Here is an 18,641-nt window from a genome sequence, read left to right as displayed (position 1 = left end):
TCCCCAGGGCGGGTGGCCACAGCCTCTCTGGTCTCAGTCCTGGTCAGCCTGTGGAGTCTCAGAGTGGGGCAACAAAACTTGGGGCCGTGCTGGACTCTGCCCTGTTTGGAAGACCCTAGCTAAGAATGACTAGCTAACCTTGGGATGCCTTTTGTATGTCCTTTTAAACATTTATGTATTTTTTAATTGGGGGCAGAAGGAGAGAGAAGGAAATGTGCTTGGAAACATGTCCTGTTAATGTCTTTAGGATAAATGATGGTGGTGGCCATGCACTTAAACTACCAAAAGGCACCTAAGGTCTTTAGCGTGTTTTCCAGAGATAGACATGATGAGTGAAATCACTGTTGTTGCCTTAAGACTTCTAGAAAATTGTACTGACCGTGGGTGAATGTGCTAAAGGAATTCTTGGAAAATGAAAGGTTCTCCTGCCAATGGTTTTCTCCTTTGTTTTCCTATTCATGCTTCCAGTGCTGACTTGATATTTGCATGTGTGTGTGTGCATATGTGTGCCCGTGTGTGTGTGTGTGCCCACCTGTGTGTGCATGCGCAAATATATTTCCAGGAATGAAAGCAAAGTGTGGTATCTACCTTTCCCTGTTTTAGAGACCCTGTGCAGGGGTCTAAGTTTTGTGGGTTTACTCTCTCTGAGAGGACATTGTTTGTTGTCAGGCTTTGTCAAGTTGGTTCCACCCTATTTACGACGGAACGAAACACTGCCTGGTCCTGCACCATCCTCACAATGGTTGTTATGCTTGAACCCATTGTTCCATCTATCGTGTCAATCTATCTCATTGAGGGTCTTCGTCTTTTTTGCTGACCCTCTACTTTACCAAGCCTGATGTCGTTCACCAGGGACTGATTCCTCCTGATAACATGTCCAAAGTACGTGAAACAAAATCTCGCCATCCTTGCTTCTAAGGAACATTCTGGCTGTACTTCTTCTAAGACAGACATGTTCATTCTTCTGGCAGTCCATGTTATATTCAATATTCCTTACCAATACCATAATCTGAAGGCATAAATTCTTCTTCCAACTTCCTTATTCATATGTCTAGCTTTTGCATGCATATGAGGCAATTGAAAACACCAAAGGTTGGGTCAGACACACCTTAGCCTTCAAGGTGACATCTTTCTTTACTTTTGAACACTTTAAAGAGGTTTTTTGCAGCATATTTGCCCAATGCATGCATTGTTTGATTTCTTGACTGCTGCTTCCGTGAGTGTTGATTGTGGATCCAAGTAAAATGAAATCCTTGACAACTTCATTCTTTCTCCATTTATCATGATGTTGCTTATTGGTCCAGTTGTGAGGATTTTTGTTTTCTTTACATTGAGGTGTAATCCATACTGAAGTCTGTAGTCTTTGATCTTCATCCGTAAGCGCTTCAAGTCCTCTTCACTTTCTGCAAACAAGGTTGTGTCATCTACATAACGCAGGTTGTTAATGAGTCTTCTTCCTCCAATCCTGGTGCCCCATTCTTCTTCATATAGTCCATTTACTGGGATTATTTGCCCAGCATACAGATTGAGTAGGTATAGTGAAAGGATACAACCCTGACGCACACCTTTCCTGACTTTAAACCACGCAGTATCCCCTTGTTCTGTTCAAACAACTGCCTCTTGGTCTATATACAGGTTCCTCGGAAGCACAATTAAGTGTTCTGGAATTCCATTCTTTGCAATGTTATCCATAATTCGTTATGATCCACTCAGTCGAATGCCTTTGCATAGTCGATAAAACACAGGTAAACATCCTTCTGGTATTCTCTGCTTTCAGCCATGACCCATCTGACATCAGCAATGATATCCCTGGTTCCACATCTTCTTCTGAATCTGGCTTGAATTATTGAAGTTCCCTGTTGATGTACTGCCGCAGCCACTTTTGAATGATCTTCAGCAAAATTTTACTTTTGTGTGATATTATTCATATTGGTCAATAATATCCTCATTCAGTTAAATCACCTTTTTCTTTTTTTTTTTTTTAAGTTTTGTGTGAGTGTGTGCTTTAGGTGAAAGTTTACATCTCGTTAGTTTCTCATACAAAAACTTATACGCACATTGTTATGTGACTCTAGTTCCTATCCTTGTAATGTGACAGCACACTTCCCCTTTCTACCCCGGATTTCCCATGTCCATTCAAACATCTCCTGTTCCTTTCTGCCTTCTCATTTTGCCTTCAGACAGGAGCTACCCATTTAGTCTCGTGTATCTACTTGAAATCAGAAGCACCCTCTTCACAAGTATTATTTTATGTGTTATAGTCCAGTCTAATCTTTGTCTGAAGAGTTGGCTTCAGGAATGGTTTTAGTTCTGGGTTAACAGAGAGTTCCAGGGCCATGTCTTCTGGGGTTCCTCTAGTCTCAGTCAGACCATTAAGTCTGAATGAATTTGAGTTCTGCATCCCTTACTTTTCTCCTGCCTTGTCAGGGACTCTCTGTTGAGTTCCCTGTCAGGGCAGTCATTGGTGGTATCCAGGCACCATCTAGTTCATCTGGTCTCAGGCTGGTGGAGTCTCTGGTTTATGTGGCCTTTTTTGTCTCTTGGGCTACTATTTTCCTTGCATCTTTGGTGTTCTTCATTCTCCTTTGCTCCAGGTGGGTTGAGACCAATGGATGAATTTTAGATGACTGCCCACTACCTTTTAAGACCCCAGACATCACTCACCAAAGTGGGATGGAGAACATTTTTTTTTAATAATTTTTACTGTGCTTTAAGTGAAAATTTACATATCAAGTCAGTCTCTCACATATAAACTTACATACACCTTACTACATACTCCCATTTACTCTCCCCCTAATGAGTCAGCCCGCTCCCTCCTTCCAGTCTCTCCTTTCATGACGATTTTGCCAGTTTCTAACCCTCTCTACCCTCCCATCTCCCCTCTAGACAGGAGATGCCAACACAGTCTCAAGTGTCCACCTGATACAAGTAGCTCACACCTCATCAGCATCTCTCTCCAACCCATTGTCCAGTCCAATCCATGTCTGATGAGTTGTCTTCGGGAATGGTTCCTGTCCTGGGCCAACAGAAGGTTTGGGGACAATGATCACCGGGATTCTTCTAGTCTCAGTCAGACCATTAAGTCTGATCTTTTTATGAGAATTTGGGGTCTACTTCCCACTATTCTCCTGCTCCCTCAGGGGTTCTCTGTTGTGCTCCCTGTCAGGGCAGTCATCGGTTGTGGCCAGGCACCATATAGTTCTTCTGGTCTCAGGATGATGTAAGTCTCTAGTTCATGTGGCCCTTTCTGTCTCTTGGGCTCATAATTCTCTTGTGACCATGGTTCTTCATTCTCCTTTGATCCAGGCGGGTTGAGACCAATTGATGCATCTTAGATGGCCGCTTATCAGCATTTAAGACCCCAGACGCCACACTTCAAAGTGGGATGCAGAAGGTTTTCTTAATAGAATTTATTTTGCCAATTGACTTAGATGTCCCCTGAAGCCATAGTCCCCAACCCCTGCCCTTGCTCTGCTGACCTTCGAAGCATTCAGTTTATTCAGGAAACTTCTTTGCCTTTGGTCCAGTCCAGTTGAGCTCACCTTCCCTGTATTGAGTGTTGTCCTTCCCTTCACCTAATCCTATCTACTATCTATTCAGTAAATAACCCTTCTCTCACCCTCCTTTCTTCCCCTCTCTCATAACCACAAAAGAATGTGTTCTTCTCAGTTTAAACTATTTCTCAAGATCTTATAATAGTGGTCTTATACAATATATGTCCTTTTGCATCTGACTAATTTCACTCAGCATAATGCCTTCCAGTTTCCTCCATGTTATGAAATGTTTCACAGAGTCATCACTGTTCTTTATCGTTGCGTAGTATTCCATTGTGTGAATATACCATAATTTATTTATCCGTTCATCCGTTGATGGACACCTTGGTTGCTTCCAGCTTTTTTGCTATTGTAAACAGTGGCTGGGTCTGCATATATCTGTTCGTGTAAAGGCTCTTATTTCTCTAGGACGTATTCCGAGGAGTGGGATTTCTGGGTTGTGTGATAGTTCTATTTCTAACTTTTTAAGGAAATGCCAGATAGATTTCCAAAGTGATTGTACCATTTTACATTCCCACAAGCAGTGTATAAGAGTTCCAATCTCTCCACAGCCTCTCCAACATTTATTCTTTTGTGTTTTTTGGATTAATGCCAGCCTTGTTGGAGTGAGATGGAATCTCATTGTAGTTTTAATTTGCATTTCTCTAATAGCTAATGATCGAGAGCATTTTCTCATGTATCTGTTAGCTGCCTGAATATCTTCTTTAGTGAAGTGTGTGTTCATATCCTTTGCCCAGTTTTTAATTGGGTTGTTGTTTGTCTTTTTGTGGTTGAGTTTTAACAGAATCATATAGATTTTAGAGATCAGGTGCTGGTCGGAGATGTCATAGCTGAAAATTTTTTCCCAATCTGTAGTTGCCCTTTTTACTCTTTTGGTGAAGTCTTTAGATGAGCACAGATGTTTGATTTTTAGGAGCTCCCAGTTATCTGGTTTCTCTTTGTCGTTTTTAGTAATATTTTGTGTTCTGTTTATGCCTTGTATTAGGACTCCTAACATTGTCCCTATTTTTTCTTCCATAATCTTTATCGTTTTAGTCTTTATGTTTAGATCTTTGATCCACTTGGAGTTAGTTTTTGTGCATGGTGTGAGGTATGGATCCTGTTTCATTTTTTTGCAAGTGGATATCCAGTTATGCCAGCACCATTTGTTAAAAAGACTATCTTTTCCCCAATTAAATGACACTGGGCCTTTGTCAAATATCGGCTGCTCATATGTGGATGGATTTATATCTGATTTCTCAATTCTGTTCCATTGGTCTATGTGCCTGTTGTTGTACCAGTACCAGGCTGTTTTGACTACCGTGGCTGTATAATATGTTCTAAATTCAGGTAAAGTGAGGCCTCCCACTTTCTTCTTCTTTTTCAGTAATGCTTTATTTATCTGAGGCTTCTTTCCCTTCCATATGAAGTTGGTGATTTGTTTCTCCATCACATAAAACAATGTCATTGGAATTTGGATCTGAAGTGCATTTATATATAGATGGCTTTTGGTAGAATAGACATTTTTACTATGCTAAGTCTTCCTATCCATGAGCAAGGTATGTTTTTCCACTTATTTAGGTCCCTTTTACTTTCTTGCATTAGTACTTTGTAGTTTTCTTTGTATAGGTCTTTTACATCTTTGGTAAGATTTATTCCTAAGTATTTTATCTTCTTGGGGGCTGCTGTGAATGGTATTGAATTGGTGATTTCCTCTTCAATGTTCTTTTTGTTGATGTAGAGGAATCCAAGTGATTTTTGTATGCTTATCTTATAACCTGAAACTCTGCCGAACTCTTCTATTAGTTTCAGTAGTTTTCTGGAGGATTCCTTAGGGTTTTCTGTGTAGAAGATCATGTCATCTGCAAATAGAGATAATTTTACTCCTTCTTTGCCAATCCGGATGCCCTTTATTTCTTTGTCTAGCCTAATTGCTCTGGCTAGGACCTCTAGCACAATGTTGAATAAGAGCGGTGATAAAGGGCATCCTTGTCTGGTTCCCGTTCTCAAGGGAAATGCTTTCAGGCTCTCTCCATTTAGAATGATGTCGGCTGTTGGCTTTGTATAGATGCCCTTTATTATGTTGAGGAATTTTCCTTCAATTCCTATTTTGCTGAGAGTTTTTATCATGAATGGGTGTTGGACTTTGCCAAATGCCTTTTCTACATCAATTGATAAGATCATGTGGTTTTTGTCTTTTGTTTTATTTATATGGTGGACTACATTAATGGTTTTTCTAATATTGAACCAACCTTGCATACCTGGTATAAATCCCACTTGGTAGTGGTGGATTATTTTTTTGATATGTTCTTGAATTCTATTGGCTAGAATTTTGTTGAGGACTTTTGCATCTATGTTCATGAGGGATATAGGTCTGTAATTTTTTCTTTTTTTATGATGCCTTTACCTGGTTTTGGTATCAGGGATATGCTGGCTTCATAGAATGAATTAGGTAGTATTCCATCATTTTCTATGCTTTGAAATACCTTTAGTAGTAGTGGTGTTAACTCTTCTCGGAAAGCTTGGTAGTACTCTGCAGTGAAGCTGTCCTGGCCAGGGCTTTTTTTTGTTGGCAGTTTTTTGGTTACCTTTTCAATCTCTTTTTTTGTTATGGGTCTATTTAGTTGTTCTACTTCTGATTGTGTTAAAGTAGGTAGTGTTTTTCTAGGAATTCATCCATTTCTTCTAGGTTTGCAAATTTGTTAGAGTACAATTCTTTGTAATAATCTGATATGATTCTTTTAAATTTAGTTGGGTCTGTTGTGATATGGCCCATCTCATTTCTTGTTTGGGTTATTTGTTTCCTTTCCCGTATTTCTTATTCAGTCTGGCCAATGGTTTATCAATTTTGTTAATTTTTCAAAGAACCAGCTTTTGGCTTGGTTAATTCTTTCAATTGTTTTTCTGTTCTCTAATTCATTTAGTTCAGCTCTAATTTTTATTATTTGTTTTCTTCTGGTGCCTGATGGATTCTTTTGTTGCTCACTTTCTATTTGTTCAAGTTGTAGGGACAGTTCTCTGATTTTGGCTCTTTCTTCTTTATGTATGTGTGCATTTATCTATATAAATTGACCTCTGAGCACTGCTTTTGCTGTGTCCCAGAGGTTTTGATAGGAAGTGTTTTCATCCTCATTGCATTCTATGAATTTCTTTATTCCCTCTTTAATGTCTTCTATAACCCAGTCTTTTTTGAGCAAGGTATTGTTCAGTTTCCAAGTATTTGATTTCTTTTCCCTAATTTTTCTGTTATTGATATCTACTTTTATGGCCTTGTGGTCTGAGAAGATGCTTTGTAATATTTTGATGTTTTGGATTCTGCAAAGGTTTGTTTTATGACCTAACGTGATCTATTCTAGAGAATGTTCTATGTGCACTAGAAAAAAAAGTATACTTTGCAGCTGTTGGGCGGAGTGTTCTGTATAAGTCTATGAGGTCGAGTTGGTTGATTGTATCAATTAGATCTTCCGTGTCTCTACTGAGCTTCTTACTGGAAGTCCTATCCTTCTCCAAAAGTGGTGTGTTGAAGTCTCCTGCTGTAATTGTGGAGGTGTCTGTCTCACTTTTCAATTCTGTTAAAGTTTGTTTTACGTATCTTGCAGCCCTGTCATTGGGTGCATAAATATTTAATATGGTTATATCTTCCTGGTCAATTGTCCCTTTAATCATTATGTAGTGTCCTTCTTTATACTTTGTGGTGGATTTAACTTTAAAGTCTATTTTGTCAGAAATTAATATTGCCACTCCTGCTCTTTTTTGATTGTTGTTTTTTTGATATATTTTTTTCCATCCTTTGAGTTTTAGTTTATTTGTGTCTCTAAGTCTAAGTTGTGTCTCTTGTAGGCAGCATATAGACAGATCATGTTTCTTTATCCAGTCTGAAACTCTCTTTCTCTTTATTGGTGCATTTAGTCCATTTACATTCAGAGTAATTATAGATGAGTTTAGTGCTGTCATTTTGATGCCTTTTTGTGTGTGTTGTTGACAATTTCATTTTTCCACTTACTTTTTTGTGCTGAGTTTTTCTTTGTAAATTGTGTGTTCCGCATTTTCATAGTAGTTGAATTTGTTTGCTGAGTCGTTATGTTTTTCTTGGTTTTTATTTTGAATTATGGAATTGTTAGACCTCTTTGTGGTTACCTTAATATTTACCCCTGTGTTTCTAAGTCAAAACCTAACTTATATCATCATATATTGCCTTGTTTTCCTCTCCATATGGAAGATCTATGCTTCCTATATTAAGTCTCTCTTTTTGATTATTGTGATCTTTTACATAATGACTTCAATGCTTCCCTATTTTGAGCGTTTTTTTCTTTTTAAAATTAATCTTAATTTGTTTTTGTGATTTTCCTATTTGAGTTGATATCAGGATGTTCTGTTCTGTGACCTTGTGTTGTGTTGGTATCTGATATTATTGATTTTCTGACCAAACAATTTCTTTTAGTAATTCTTGTAGCTTTGGTTTGGTTTTTGCAAATTCTGTAAGCTTGTGTTTATCTGTAAATGTTTTAATTTCACCTTCATATTTGAGAGAGAGTTTTGCTGGATATATGATCCTTGGCTGGCAGTTTTTCTCCTTCAGTGCTCTATATATGTCATCCCATTGCCTTCTTGCCTGCATGGTTTCTGCTGAGTAGTCTGAACTTATTGATTCTCCTTTGTAGGTGGCTTTTCTTTTATCCCTGGCAGTTTTTAAAATTTTCTCTTTATCTTTGGTTTTGGCAAGTTTGATGATAATGTGTCTTGGTGGTTTTCTTTTTGGATCAATCTTGTATGGGGTTCAATAAGCATCTTGGAGGATATCCTTTCATCTTTCATGATGCCAGGGAAGTTTTCTGTCAACAGGTGTTCGACTATTCTCTCTGTATATTCTGTTATCCCTCCCTGTTCTGGGACTCCAATCACACGCAAGTTATCCTTCTTGATAGAGTCCCACATGATTCTTAGGGTTTCTTCATTTTTTTTAATTCTTTTATCTGATTTTTCTTCAACTGTATTGGTGTCAATTGCCTTATCCTCCAACTCCCCCACTCTGCATTCCAATTGCTCGATTCTGCTCCTCTGACTTCCTATTGACTTGTCTAATTCTGTAATTTTATTGTTAATCTTTCCGATTTCTGAATGCTGTCTCTCTATGGATTCTTGCAGCTATTAACTTTTCCACTATGCTCTTGAATAATCTTTTTGATTTCTTCAACTGCTTTATCAATGTGTTCCTTGGCTTTTTCTGTAGATTGCCTTATTTCATTTCTGAGGTCATCCCTGATGTCTTGAAGCATTCTGTATATTAGTTTTTTATATTCTGCATCTGGCAACTCCAGGATTGTATCTTCATTTGGGAAAGATTTTGATTGTTTAATTTGGGGAGTTGTAGAAGCAATCGTGGTCTGCTTCTTTATATGGTTTGATATCGACTGCTGTCTCTGAGCCATCTATAAGATATTGTAATGATTTATTTTATATTTGCTCACTGAGTCTTATCTTGTTTTGTTTTCTTTCAATATACCCAAATGGGCTATTAGATTGCACTGTCTTGATTGTTGTAGCCTTTGAATCACTTATGTCCTATTACCAGGTGTTTTGGGCTGTTACCAGATATATAAGCCTAAGAGTCCATTCACTATCCTCGAATAGAATCAGCTTAGGTGTTCTGATTTTGGGTCACCAAGTGTATGGTGTAGACTGTCACCTATTAACTTAGAGGACTAGTGGTGATAGTTGTGTGCAACAGATTCTAGTAGCGGCAGGGGGTCACACTCCAGGGAGGGCAGGATACTGATAGCCTTCCCCCACGTGCTGGTGAGGTAAGTGTGTCTCTATTCCTAAAGCACTTTGGTGGGTGGGCTCTGCAGCTGTACCTTAGGCACCCAATGCTTGTACCTCTAAAGACTGGTAGGCGTCAGTATCCTCAGACCCCTTTGGCAGGTGTCTAGGTGGTTTGGTTGGAGCTTCAGCCCTCAGTTCCCCATTGTGGATCAGTGAGGGCTCTGTTTAATAGGTAGAGATATCAGACCTGGAAAACTTATTTTTCCAGTGATCTGCTAAAACAATTACAGTCAGATCTCTATCAGAATTGCCTTTGCATTATAATAGCCACCTTGTTCCCCGTAGGGATGAAAGCCAAAGACTGTGGATCTCATGTGCTTGGCTGGAGCTGATTCTATATTTTTATTCCAGTTTAGGGAAGTCAGGGAAGGATTTTTCATCCCTGGGTTGTTAGTAGCTGCTTCTCTCAAGCCAGGAGAATGGGTTAGGAAAAACAAAAAACCATGGAGCACTTCACTCCCTGGCCCAGGAAATTCCAATGTTAATGAAGCCACCTGGGGCAGGGAGGGGAGATATCAGATAGATAGGAGAGAGTAAGCACCCAACAATATAGACAAAGTTACTTATATTGCTTGGTGATGAGTGTTTTATCTGAGATTCCCGAGGGGCCTGTAGCCTGTGTAGACTGGCTGGGTTGAGATTGCCCCCGAGGGTCAGACCCGTGTCCTGTGCTCGTGCTATCTCAGAAGCCATGGTCAGCTCGTCCACTCCCAGTCCAAAGCCCAGCGCTGAGGTTCCCCAGCTGGGACGCCACACTCCAGGCTCCAAAACCAGTTGCTGCCTCCCAGTTGCTTCTCCTCCTGTCAGCCACGTCATTGCGCTGCCTGCATGTGCTGGCTGGGCTTCCCCCAAGGTCACTTCAGGGGGGCTAGTGCTATGTCCTGTGTTTGCGCTGTCTCAGGAAGCTGTGCTCAGCTGCCCTGTGCCCAGTCCAAAGCCCGGCACCAGGGTTTTCTGACTGGGATGCTGGCCCCAGGCTCTGAAAACAGTCGCTGCTTCCCCGTGGTTGCTCTTTCTCTCGTTAGCCGTGTCAGTGTGCAGCCTGCTTGCACTAGCTGAGTTTCTACCGAGGTTACCCCCCGGGGCTAGGGGTTAGGGCTGTGCCCATGCCTGCCCCACCTCAGCAAGCCGCAATCAGCCCCGCCACTCGGCACCAGGGAACTGGTAGGGCTCAAGGCTGTGGAGCGGGACGCCGGTTCCAGAAGCAGTCGCTGCTTCAGGGCGCAGCTTTTCACTCCCCTGTCACTCAGGTCAACTCTTTAGATCTGTGTTTGATGGTAAGGGTTTGTAGATTGTCATGTATGTGATCGGTTCACTTGTTTTTCTGAGTCTTTGTTGCAAGAGGGATCCGCGGTAGCTTCTCTACCTTATCAGCCATCTCGGCCCCACCTTGAGAACATTTTTTAAATAAACTTTGTTATGCCAATTGACTTAGATGTGCCCTGAAACCATGGACCCCAGGCTTCCTCCCCTTCTACTGTGTCCCTCAAAGTGTTTGGTTGTGTTCAGGAAACTTCCTAGCTTTTGCTTTAGTCCAGTTGTGCTGATTTCCCCTGTACTGTGTGTTGTCCTACCCTTCACCTAAGATAATTCTTATCTACAATGTAGCTAGTGAATTTCCCTCTCCCTCCCTCCCCACCCTCATAACCATCAAAGAATGTTTGCTTCTGTGTTTAAACTTTTTCTTGACTTCTCATAATAGTGATTTCATGCAATATTTGTCCTTTCGCGATTGACTAATTTCATTCAGCATAATGCCTTCCAGATTCATCCATGAGATGTTTCGTGAATTCATCATTGTTCTTTCTTGTTGCAAAGTACTCCATTGTGTGAACATACCATAATTTGTTTATCCATTCATCAGTTGATAAGCACCTAGGTTATTTCCATCTTTTTACTATTGTGAACAGTGCTGCAGTGAACATGGGTGTGCATATATCTATTTGTGTGACAGCTCTTATTTCTCTAGGATATATTCCAAAGAGTGAGATTGCTGGATCGTATGGTACTTTTATTTCTAGCTTTTTAAGGAAGCGCCAAATCGATTTCCAAAGTGGTTGTACCATTTTACATTCCCATCAGCAGTATATAAATGTTCCAGTCTCTCCACAACCTCGCCAAATTTTTTATTTTGTGTGTTTTGGATTAATGCTAGCTGTGTTGGGGTAAGACTGTATTGCATTGTAGTTCTGATTTGCATTTCTCTAATGGCTAATGATTGTGAGCATTCCCTCATGTATCCGTTAGCCACCTGAATGTCTTCTTTGATGAAATGTCTGTTCATATCCTTTGCTCATTTTTTAATTGGGTTGTCTTTTTGTTGTTGAAGTTTTGCAGTATCTTGTAGATTTTAGAGATTAGTCTTTGATTGGAGATGTCATAGCCAAAATTTCTTTTTCCAGTCTGTAGGTTGTCTTTTTACCCTTTTGGTGCTAAGTCTTTTGATGCACATAAGTGTTTGATTTTTAAGAGCTCCGAGTTATCTAGTTTCTCTTCTGGTGTTGGTGCATTGTTAGTTATGTTTTGTATTCTGTTTACGCTATGTATGAGGGCTCCTAGCATTACCCCTATTTTTTCTTCCATGATCTTTATCATTTTAGATTTTATATCTAGGTCTTTGACAGAATCACATTTCTTTGGAAAATGTATGAATATGGATCTCTTCCAGCCCGTTGGCCAGGTAGCTGTATTCCAAAATTCTTGGCATAGGAAAGTGAGCACTTCCAGTGCTGTGTCTGTTTGTTGAAACATCTCAATGGATATTCTGTCCATTCCTGGAGCCTTTTTTTTGCCAGTGTCTTCAGGGCAGCTTGGATTTCTTCCTTTAGTACCATTGGTTTCTGATCATATACTACCTCCTGATATGGTTGAACATCAACCAATTGTTTTTGGTACAGTGACTCTGTGTATTCTTTGCATCTTCTTTTGATGCTTCCTGTGTCATTTAATTTCTTCCCTGTATTGTAACTCAAAGCCTAATTTTTTTCTTCAATTGTCTCAGCTTGAAAAATGCCAAGCGTGTTCTTCCCTTTTGGTTTTTTAACTCCAAGTCTTTGCATATGTCATTGTAATACTTTGTCTTCTCGAGCTGCTCTTTGAAGTCTTCTGTTCAGCTCTTTTACTTCTTTTCTTCTGTTTTCTTTAGTTACTCGATGTTCAAGAGCAAGTTTCAGAGTCTCTTCTGACATCCATTTTGGTCTTTTCTTTCTTTCCTGTCTTTTTAATGAACTTTTGATTTCTTTAAATATGATGTCCTTGGTGTCATCCCACAACTCATCTGGTCTTTGGTCATTAGTGTTCAATGTGTCAAATCTATTCTTGAGATGGTCTCTAAATTCGGGTGGGATATACTCAAGATCATATTTTGGCTCTCGTGGACTTGTTCTAATTTTCTCCAGCTTCAACTTGAACTTGCATACGAACAATTGATGGTCTGTTTCATAGTTAGCCCCTGGACTTGATCTGACTGATGATATTGAGCTTTTCCATTGTCTCTTTCTACAGATGTAGATGATTTGATTCCTGTGTATTCCATCTGGTGGGGTCCATGTGTATAGTAACCGTTTATGTTGTTGAAAAACGGTATTTGCGATGAAGAAGTCACTGGTCTTGCAAAATTCTATCATGCGATCTCTGCCATCATTTCTATCACCCAGGCCATACTTTCCAACTACTGATCCTTCTTTGTTTCCAATTTTCGCATTCCAATTACCAGTGATTATCAGTGCATCCTGATTGCATGTTTGATCAATTTCAGACTGCAGAAGTTGGTAAAAATCTTCAATTTCTTCGTCTTTGGCCTTAGTGGTTGGTGTGTAAATTTGAATAGTAGTCGTATTAACTGGTCTTCTTGTAAACATATGGATATTATCCTATCACTGACAGCACTGTACTTCAGGATAGATCTTGAAATGTTCTTTTTGATGATCAATGTGATACCACTCCTCTTCAAGTTGACATTCCCAGCATAGTAGACCATATGATTGTCTGATTCAAAATGTCCAATACCAGTCCATTTCAGCTTACTAATGCCTAGGATATCTATGTTTAGGCATTTCATTTTTGACAATTTCTAATTTTCCTGGATTCATACTTCGTACATTCTGTGTTCTGATTATTAATGGATGTTTGAAGCTGTTTCTTCTCATTTTGAGTCATGCCACATCAGCAAACGAAAGTCCTGAAAGCTTGACTCCATCTGCATCTTTAAGGTCGATTCTACTTTGAGGAGACAGCTCTTTCCCAGTCGTCTTTTGAGTGCCTTCCAACCTGAGGGGCTCATCTTCCGGCACTATCAGATAATGTTCTGCTGCTATTCACAAGGTTTTCACTGGCTAATTCCTTTCAGAAGTAAACCACTACAGCTCTTTCTTTCTAGTCTGTCTTAGTCTGGAAGCTCAGCTGAAACCTGTCTGCAATGGGTGAACATGCCAGTATTGGAATACCAGAGGCATAGCTTCCAGAATCACAGCAACATGTGTGGGGGCTGAAAGGAGAAGCCCCCTCAAAATACCTTAATCCTTACCCCATCATAGACACCCGTGATTAATGATAAGATCATTCTTCTGTTACAGGAGAAAGGGCATGTGGTGCCTTTCCATCTTGACTATGACAACACCGGCTTTATCACCTTAGATCTAGACTTTTCTGACATGCCAGCCTCTCCTGGAACATCGGCTCTCAAAGTGTATTTAAGGGTCGGTGGTGATTTTTCCGGGGCTTTCCAAGTGGTTTATCATAGTGTTCATGCTTACAATGTGAGAATGTTTACAGTTTGTGGGACAGGAGTCCCTGTGGTATAGCATAAAGTCTACTGGACTTGGAGTCACTTTAAATTCCAGCTCAAGTCCTTGGTGACTTTATGACCATGAGCAATCACACCAGCCACTCTTTCTGTGTGCTCCCACCTGAGTGAGGCTATGTCTAAGCCTTATGATATTGTTATCCGCAATTTATAAGTAAGCTCCAGAGCCTCGTTTTGGTTAAACAGTTTTCCCCAGGATGGTTGTTAGCAAGTCTGATTCCCAAGCCTCTGCTCTTGCCCCTGGAAGGTGTTGGGAGGAAAAGTTGCAGAGAAGCCGAGCTCGAGACCTGCTGCAGAGATGGGCCTGGCATTAGCATCATCAGACAGTGGGATACATGACAGGCGACAAGCTTCCAACACCCCTTCCAAGCTAGAGATGTGCAGGGCTCAGTCTCAGGGAGAAAGTCACCAGGGCCTTCTTCTGGCCAGGGATGGAGCAGGAAGGAACCAACCAAGTAGAGAAGCTTGGAGAAGCCCACAGGAAGTCCAGAGTCTGATGGTGGAGGGGAGACAGACACAAATAAGCAAAAAAGATGAAGCCTGGCAATCAACATGGAGGAGAAGTAGTACATGGAGAGGAAGGGAGTGACACACAGTGCTAACTCCATCCCAGAACCATCTGGGCTTTCACTACCGAAGACTTTGAAATCTGGGGTCATTTTACAACTATGAGCCCAATGGAATATTGTCTCTTTTTATATGTGCTGGTAAACGAATCACTACTGAGCAGAAGGGCCTATGGCAGATTTTCTCATCTCCAACATTAATTTCTTAAATGAATACATTTCTAGAATCTATAAGATTATTATTAAAAAACAACTAATGTTGAGTGTAAAGGGGTATGAGCATTCCCATTTATTTTGGAGAATTTGTCTATAACCTGCTCAGAGGTGGGTCTCAAAACCTTTGCCCAGACTGATGTGTGTCCCACCCTCACTGGGATTTTGAGGGCTAAAATGCTTCCTGAGCCCCATTGGCCTCAGGGGTCCTCCTGGGGGTGGGGAGGGTGAACAGGAGGGTGGTTCACTTTTCCATTTTCTTCACACACTACAGACACATCCAGAGCTGTTGCCCTACACTTTCTAATGAAGTGAAGTGCTGGCAGAGAACAGGCACCCAGGAGAGAGTGAGGGGTGGGAGCCACCAACCTTTTTGGGGAGGTGGGCCAACTCTGGCTGAAGTGACCAGACTGTGGCCTCCCAGGGAATGTCCTCTATATGTAGCAGGGGACGGTGCTGCCGTCTGTGTAGCACTCCTAAAGGAGTCAGGTCCACTGATTGTAGGTGACGTCGTGAGATCCCTGGCCTCTTTCCAAAGTGACCAGTTAATTTCTATTCCCCTTGAAAGACCAAGAAGTGGCTTCCTGTCATAGTAATTGTTCAGCAGTATTTTTTGTCTTAAATTGCTTTCAAACACATACATACATACACCTTATCCATTTTCTTCCTTTTTTAAAAAAATAATACGTGATGTTGAGATCCTCCTGGACCCCGAGGATTTTGCTTTTAAAAGAAGAGAGTAAAAGAGCATTCCTGACCAGTCACTTTTCATCTGCACATGTAACTGCCCAAGAGGAAATGAGTCTAAGTTGAAAGAAATGGGTTTATTAAATGTCAATTTTGGGGGGGAGGGGTGGCAGGAGGGAGCGGTGGGATTTGAAAAAAAAGGCAGCTTTCTGCCTTGAACCCCTGGGGTCCAGTCGCCGGAGGCTATTCCCAAGGCCTTTCCCAGGATGCTCTCGTTGTCCTCAGAGGTGGTACTTGATGCACGACCAGTGCACCGAGGCTGGGTCATGATGCTTGAGCTGTGCACTCACTCTTAATCTACAGGGTGAGGGTCACCTGCAGACAGTGTGTGCTACTAAGTGCTGAAGAGATTTGGGCATAAAATCCAAGAGCCAAGATTCCTGAAGCTTCCAGTCCCTGCTTACTTATCTGTTGCCTCAGTGAAAGATGTCTGTCACTTATCAGTGGCTTCAGAAGGTTTCTTAAGATCCTGCTTGTCAAGCCTCTGAGCTATGCCAGGCCTGTGGTAAACACGCCCTGCACAGTGGCTGTTATCATCCATAGTTATCTGTTGGGGGAACTGTGGCTCGAAGGTCAGTGCTGAGGCCATACGATCCTTCAAGAAGCCATATGCATTAGTCATCTATTGGTGTGTGGCAAGCCCTAAAACTCAGCAGCTTAAGACAGCAAACATGTGTCATCTCAGTTTCTGTGGCATCTCACCTGAAGGTCTGACTTGGGGTTAGGAGGGGGGTATGCTTCCAAGCTCACGCACGTGTTCCTGGTGAGGTTTGCCTTCATTTCCTAGGGTCACCATAACAAAATACCACAAAGGGGTAACTTTAAAGAAAACTTTAAAGAGCAGGAACATAATGTCTCACAGTTCTGGAGGTTGGCAGTCTAAGTTTATGGTGTTGGCCATGTCGATTCCTTCTGAGGGCTCTGAGAGAGGAACTGTTCCATGCCCCTGTCCTAGCTTCTAGTGGCTCCCAGCAATCCTTGGTGCTCCTTTGGGACTTGTACATGAATCTTCACATCATGGCATCTTCCTCCATGTCTTTCTCTCTCTCTGTCCTGATTTATAATACACCACTCAGAAGGGGTTAGGACTAGGACTCATCCGATGCTGGTATTTCCCCAAACAAGGTCACATTCACAGGAAATGTTTCCTTAGGCCTTTGGAGTCTGTGCTTACTCATCTAGTAAGTTCTCCAACAGCCAAGGCAGGTGACCAATCAATTCTGATCATGACCCCTGTGGCCCCTCGCTCTCTTTCAGGCCTCCAAAGTTCTGGCCAAGAAGGAGCTGGCATACGTCCCCATCATCGGCTGGATGTGGTACTTCCTCGAGATGGTCTTCTGCAAGCGCAAGTGGGAGGAAGACCGCAAGACAGTCCTGAAGAGCCTGCTCAATCTCCGTGATTACCCTGAGAAATTTTTTGTACGTAAGATTCCACACCACCTCACTGGCCCCCAATATCACTCACTCCCACTAGGGGCACATCCTTACACGCTCCTAACACCTTCCTTGCCCACCTGTGTCCTCTCTAACTAAGCATAAACCAAACCCACTGCTGTCGAGTCGATTTCGACTCATAGCGACCCTGTAGGGCAGACTAGAACTGCCCCACAGTTTCCAAGGAGCGCCTGGCAGATTCATACTGCTGACCTTTTGGTTAGCAGCCATAGCACTTAACCACCAAGCCACCAGGGTTTCCACCTAACTAAGCATATTGGCTTAAAAGTAAATCCTCGGTGTGCTCCTCTCTCTCCCATCACACACACACTCACTCTCTCTCACACTCCAGTCTCCCTCTCTCACACACAGTCTCACAGTCTCTCACACTCCAGTCTTCCTCTCTTACACACCCGTCTCTCTCTCAACACGCAGTCCTTCTCACACAGTCGCTCTCTCACATGCCAGTCTCTCTCAGTCTCTTTCTCCCACACCAATCTCTCTCAGAGTCTCTCTCAGAGTCTCTCTCTGATGCACAGCCTCACATGATCTCTCTCCCACAGCCTCTCTCCCACATGTCAGTCCCTCTCTTGCACACAAGACCCTCTCGCACACCAGTCCCTCTCACACACCAGTCCCTCTCACACACCAGTCCCTCTCACACACCAATGTCTCTCTCGCACACCAGTCTCTCTCTCACACACACAATCTCACAGTCTCTCACACACATACACTCTGCCTCACACACTCCTCTACTTTTCATGTACCAGCAGATGGGAAGCGCAGTGTGTACAGCTCCTAACAATCTTGAACACATGAAGCACCAGGCTGCCAGAAGGGCCTGCCCTGGGAAGAGCAGCTGGTTACAGAGGAAGCCCTGACCTCTGGGCGGGCGCGCGCAGAGAGGGGCCCGGGCGGGCATAGAGGGGACGGGGCGGGCGCCCGCATAGAGGGGGCGGGGTGGGCATGTGCATAGAGGGGACGGGGCGGGTGCCCGCACAGAGGGGGCGGGGCGGGCATAGAGGGGGTGGGGTTGGCATAGAGGGGGCGGGGCGGGCGAGCATAGAGGGGACGGGGCGGGCGCGTATAGACGGGGTCGGAAGAGCGCGCAAGGAGGGAGGCCGGCGCCCCGTGCCTCGTTGACTCAGCCCCTGTCCCCGCAGTTCCTGATCCACTGCGAGGGCACTCGCTTCACGGAGAAGAAGCACCAGATCAGCATGCAGGTGGCCAAGGCCAAGGGGCTGCCCAGCCTCAAGTACCACCTGCTGCCGCGCACCAAGGGCTTCGCTGTCACCGTGCGGAGTTTGAGAAATGTAGGTAAGGAACACCCCGCGCCTCCCTGTCCCCGCGCCGGAAAGGCAGGACCCACCTGATACTAACAGCTTTTACTTGGCAGTGGCCCCCTGGCACATAGCAAGTAGCCAGGAGAGGCTGCTAAGTTAGGTCCGAGGGAACCTGAAGCGGGGACAGTGTCACACGCGCACACCCGTCCCCCGGGGACCGGCCCGCCGCGCCGATTCC

General features: G+C 42.8%; 1 protein-coding gene across 2 annotated transcripts in view; it reads left to right on the top strand.

Annotated features, from left to right (window-relative positions):
- AGPAT4 (1-acylglycerol-3-phosphate O-acyltransferase 4) overlaps window positions 1–18,641 on the top strand; it is a 100,231-nt gene that overhangs the window by 67,963 nt on the left and 13,627 nt on the right. For both annotated transcript variants that reach the window (XM_010598850.3, XM_003419229.4), the window contains exons 4-5: window positions 16,944–17,105; window positions 18,284–18,437. In XM_010598850.3, coding sequence (XP_010597152.1) covers window positions 16,944–17,105; window positions 18,284–18,437 — 316 coding nt within the window. The remainder of the gene's footprint in view (window positions 1–16,943; window positions 17,106–18,283; window positions 18,438–18,641) is intronic.

This window comes from Loxodonta africana, chromosome 1 (assembly GCF_030014295.1).
Source record: "Loxodonta africana isolate mLoxAfr1 chromosome 1, mLoxAfr1.hap2, whole genome shotgun sequence".
Lineage (NCBI taxonomy): Eukaryota > Metazoa > Chordata > Mammalia > Proboscidea > Elephantidae > Loxodonta > Loxodonta africana.
Note: the sequence above shows the minus strand (reverse complement) of the source record. Positions and strands in the feature narration are given on the sequence as shown.